Source organism: Temnothorax longispinosus, chromosome 5, assembly GCF_030848805.1.
Source record: "Temnothorax longispinosus isolate EJ_2023e chromosome 5, Tlon_JGU_v1, whole genome shotgun sequence".
Lineage (NCBI taxonomy): Eukaryota > Metazoa > Arthropoda > Insecta > Hymenoptera > Formicidae > Temnothorax > Temnothorax longispinosus.
This window is the reverse complement of record NC_092362.1, coordinates 17,200,337-17,205,794: the sequence shown is the minus strand read 5'-3', so window position 1 is coordinate 17,205,794 and position 5,458 is coordinate 17,200,337. Positions and strand designations below refer to the sequence as shown.

The window sequence follows — 5,458 nt, the reverse complement described above, 5'->3', positions numbered from 1 at the left end:
CTTCGAGAACGTCACCCTTATCGGACATAAAATTCTCTACTCGTGGAAGCCATGGGAGATGCACATGTGCATTAACAGAGCAGAGACGCGGCGAGATCGCGATGCGTGACGCGCAATAGCGGAAGGCGAAAGGAGGGTCTTATCGGCTTGCGTTTTATTACGGCGTTGGTAGATAATAGCGTATATCTCAAGCTCAAGGTCGCCTGCGATCGTTCGCGGCATTAGCGGCAGACGGCGCATTTATAAGACAGAGTTCCGCGTGAATCCTCAGTGCGATATATCGTTGTCAACACCTTGCATCACGTTACGTTTCGGAAGGGAGACGCAAGGTCGTTAATTTATCTCAGTAATTGAAAATATCCTGAGCAGCCTACTCGAGCATAATTCTTTATCAGAAGCGGTACCGATTAAAGACAAACACGTTGGAATTAAAGTTGTTAAAGTGCCGAATTAGATGCCAGACTGTGACGAAGATCTTCATCTTTTAATGTCTTTCTAATCACAAAGTGTTGAGGTTTGAGCCTCACTGAATGATATCCAACAACTAAATTCTTCACACGCAAACAGCCGTTGGATAGCTTCAAGTTCGTTGCTCGATTCATTCGAGCAGTCGCTCAATTAGTGATTCAAGTGATCGAGAAAGACGCCTTTTATACGACTTGCCAGGTAACGAATATTAATCGGCAAATATTAATTCTCGTCGAAAAATGAGGGGATCGTGGGTGATCCTGTTCGTCCTGACGATCGTAACTGTCCATTCGCCGGCGGAGGGGAGGATACTCGCGCAATGCGAGGCCGTGAGGGAGCTGGAGCGTGCTAAGATCAGCAAGACCTTAATCAGCAACTGGGTCTGTCTGATGCAAAGCGAAAGTGGGATGAACACGGCGCTAGTGACTGGTCCAAAGACAGCCTCCAGCTATTCGCATGGTATCCTTCAGATTAACAGTGCCAAGTGGTGCACCAGGGGACGCACAGGTGGCATTTGTAATAAACGCTGCGAGGACTTCCTGAACGACGACATACAGGACGACATCGCGTGCGCCAAGAAGATCTTCGATCGGGACGGTTTCAAAGCGTGGGACGGGTGGATGAAGAAATGCAAGAACAAACCGCTGCCCAATCTCGCGCATTGCACACGGAGGAGAAGAATGGCAACCGAGATCGAAACGGCCGAGGTCGAAGCCGATCCGATCCTGTAGTGATTGTCGTTTGACAAATTGACTACAATCGATACGAGAGACTCGAATTTTGCTCTTAATTTTACTTCCGTAAAATCTTTGCATCTCTTATAATTTTTCACGAATTAAATTTCACACGAATTAGAAAGCTAATTACAAGCTTACGTAATCGAGCCCATCAGATAATTGCATTCCGACAGATTGTTAGGATTCTTCTAACTGCGCGCGCCGTACTCGCGACGTACGCAATACGTTGCACAAACAAAGTACACCGGTGTGCTTTATGAATATGGATATAAACCGATTGGATCGACGCCACTTATGACGCAAGACCTGCATGACCGTCTTAAACTTATGTTGCACGGCTTGGCAGACGACACTACGCGAAATGGTTTAGAAATTTCACCTGTTAGAATCGCAAAACCGTACGTGATGAGATTTCGCCGATGTCTTCCCCATTTCATCTCTTTATACTCGCATTGCGTGTGTGACATTTAAGAAGATCGTCCCCCAAGCCGTGGAATGTCGTATATCTGCGAAATTCAGAAGTAAAATGCATAAACCTTGTGTAACTAAATATCTCTGTGTAAAAGCGAGGAAGTAATAAGCTTTTAAAATTTTCTCAAAAAGAGTAATATCAAAATGTTGCAAGCCAGTAATTTTGTGCCATAAAATATAGTTTATAACTGAAATATAATATAGATCTTAAACTAGATAATATACAAATTTACATAAATTGAGATACCTTTCCATTTTGATCTTATAATTTAACTATTATATTTATACATTTTAGATACATTTATATGTTATTATAAGAAATATATAAAATTTATTATTATATATATTATATAATCTGTCTCTCTCAAAATGTAGAGCAATATTATATGTATAACATAAATTAGTATATTATACGGAATTAACTCAATATTATTTATATTAAAAAATATATGTTATATTATAAAGTAATAAAATAATTAAGAATTATTATCGGCTGACTCTTAGTCCACTTTCTTATAAATTGTTACAAAAGAGCGATTTATATACTAATCTCTTATTCAAATAATTCCAAGATATTAAAATTTTCAAAAATTCTCAATTTAGAGTTTTTAATTTGAATAAATTATTCAAAAATAATTTGAGATAATTAAAAGTAGTGTTTGAGGTAAGAACCACTTATTTGCCAAATAAATTTATTTTAAAGAAAATTAAGTAAGAATTGAAAGTAATTCTGTACTATCATTACACAGCAAAATTCAAACAAATGTATCTTTGGCAAATTTCGCGAATACAATCGAGATATTGCGAAAATACAGCTGTTTTTAGATTCGAGTTTCAAAGCAGCGATATCAATTTCCAAGGCCGCGACTTATAAAACTCGGCGAACGATTCTCGATCTTTTGCGTAATGCGTGTCGCGTGTTTCTCTAATTAGTGTCCTCTCTTCTGAATTTGATATCAAGGTCAGTGACAGATTTCGATTTCTCGGCTTCCTATAAAATGTGTTATACGTCTTTAATGTCCTAGTTTATCTTGATTTGTGCGAAATAAATTCTAGACTTCCAAATATTTTTAGACGGCTTGATAACGACGTTGCAAAATTTCGTTTCGCAAAAACAGTGAGATAAATCATTTTAATAAGGGAAAAAATGAAATTTTTGTCGAAAACTGTAATTCAAATAAAAGAACAGTTAATTTCCCAGAATTATAGGAAGCGAGCTCTTCCTATATAAAATTATCTAGGAAGACTACTCTCTTCTGATGAAATATTTCGTATTTCAAAGCGTATTACGAATCGAGGAAAATTGCGATTATACGATCTAAACGAATAGAGAATAAACTTTCTTAAGCATTCAGGAATCCCTCCCGCGTTTCTCTCTTTCTCTCATGAAAATCGGTTGAATCATCTGCTTAGATTTGTACGTATAATGCATACCAAGCGCGAGATAGTGAGCGCATGACTGTGTATGTGTGTGTCTGAATTGCATAACGGAGCATTTGAGGAGTGAAAGATTCGCGATGTCGATGTCTATATAATCTGAGAGGTCCCGAAAAAGAATTTCGATGAAATAGATGTGCCACGCAATCTGAGATTATTCTCTCGGATCTCTCGACGATTTCTCGAAAGCTCTTTTTTCTTGCGAGGATCTCTCGCAACGATTGCGTAACGTTTTGCGTGCTACGATTTTAAAGATCCAATAGGTCTGCCTTACTTATAATAGAATTTTCAAATCGGGACGATCCGAGCCTGCCTTCGCTCGTTGCTGCCGATCGCTAACGGAGCGCCGCTTTGGCTCGAGCGATGCGCGCCACGAGGATGCACGTAAGTGCATTTTATCATAGCTCCCGGCTGCAGTGCATGCACCTTTCACTAGCGGAAGTGAACAGCTGAGAGGCAGACGCGTGAGAGCGACCCAGGTCATTATTCGCTCGTTACGGACGACCGCTTCGTGCGAGCTGAAGGCATCGCTCGAAACGTACGCTCGAATCGGTTGTCGACCGACCGTTAAGATAATTGGAGGCCGATTATCGATTGACTTATCACTAACGCCTGCTATATCTTTTTTATTTTCTTCTAATAAAACGACAATTTTATTGTGTATTGTAACTATAGAAATTGGTAACGGAGACGCGATAATTTTTATCAAAATTCTTAAAATCTCTTTAATAGCTCTTGAATTTTTTATATTATTACGCTTTTTGATAATATTTCGCCATTATTTAGAAAAGTCTGCTCTTTATTTGCATTATCCTTAATTTTCTCACTCGATTTACCAAATTAAAAGACCTCTTCAGATAAAAGTAAACGATGAAATTAGCTCTCACTTTCTTATCATTGTGCGTCATTGCGACTGTTGATCGTCGCATAAGAACGGTTCGTCGGAAGATAATACTCGTTGGCAACGCGAGCAAGGAAGACTCGTGGCGTCGACGGGAAAATTGCGGTTTGCGCATTAAAAGCGAGATCTCTTCGGTATCATGCCGTAGCAATTAATCGTGTAACGTGTCGGCGAATATACGTATACGGACGCGACGCCGCGACGTGCGAAGTAAAGGAATAGAGCGTGAAGAGCACGTTGCGCTTTCTCAGCGACTTATGATTACGCAATTGCGCGAAGATGCATATATACATACACACACGTGCGCACGCGCGCACATATTGCCACTCATTGGTGTGTTTCGATGTTTCACTTCTGCGAAAACTGCGAAAAGACGCGGTTAATGGGAGAAAAAACACTATCGTCAATTTATCGGGGAATAAAATTATACAGGAAGTAAATCTAGACTCCCCTCTTCTTTCTTCTTTTATCTTCCTCTTCTATCTTTCTTATTTGAAGCGCGCCATAACTTCGCCACGTAACTGGCCGCCGTAATTATCCCCGACCTTCTTTCGATACCCAACCGTTTATTAACAATTACTATCCTTGCCATTTTTCATCATTTCGTGAAGTTTCGATCTAACGACTACCTGCCAACAATATTGGTTCAGACCGGTTATAATCTTGTAATTATTGTAGTTCAATATGCTGTAGGTCAATACGATTTTTGCCTCGAAAATACTTCATTGTGTCACAATTTTGAAAAATTCGAAATAAAAATTGTAAAAGCTAATTGTAAGGCGGTTTTCATTTTACATTTAATTTTACATTTAAACATAAATTTCTTGATACAAGACAGCGGAAAATAATACTTCTATTATAATAGAAATAATTAATTATTTCGATTATTTTTAACACCAAGCATTCGGATTTCTTAACGGTTGAATGAATACAACAAATATTGAGCATAAACCCTGAAAAATTGAATCTCTCCGGAATTCCTCAATTTGCGGATCGCTCTACTCTATGACGGTAGGAAGCCATTCTTGCATTTAGATACCTAAGTGGGGAAATTAAACCTCATCCAGCTGTCTAGTGCTTTTATCTACTGCCATCAACGAGTCGGGTTTGAAATTAATTATTCGGCGCTTGCATATCTTGACAGTATAATCTCCACACGCGTGCGTCTACGATCGCGAGTGTTGATCCGCGAAGAACCTAAGACCCCCCCCCCCCCCAGGACGACGTCTTCCTCCCGGGGGCATGCGGCTGCTTTTACTCCGTTTCCCTTTAACGGCAAACGAAGCCGCGTTGCCGTTAAGTTACACATATGCATCCAGCTGCGTAACGGCAGCCCATAGAGCCGATCATGATGTCCGCGAGACAATACAGGCCGTATCCTCACTATTCCCGCGTCCGACGCACAAACGTCGTGTCGCTCAGAGCGATTATTATTAATTCAGCC

General features: G+C 39.9%; 1 protein-coding gene across 1 annotated transcript; it reads left to right on the top strand.

Annotated features, from left to right (window-relative positions):
- Positions 1 to 232: 232 nt before the first annotated feature.
- Positions 233 to 4,786, top strand: LOC139813336 (lysozyme). The gene has a single exon (XM_071778804.1). It carries the CDS (start codon positions 708 to 710, stop codon positions 1,197 to 1,199), a length of 492 nt encoding a protein of 163 aa, XP_071634905.1. The 5' UTR covers positions 233 to 707; the 3' UTR covers positions 1,200 to 4,786.
- Positions 4,787 to 5,458: the final 672 nt, after the last annotated feature.

Bases quoted from the DNA above. Each gene is read 5' to 3' on its own strand.
- LOC139813336 (XM_071778804.1), top strand. From the start codon at position 708: ATGAGGGGATCGTGGGTGATCCTGTTCGTCCTGACGATCGTAACTGTC.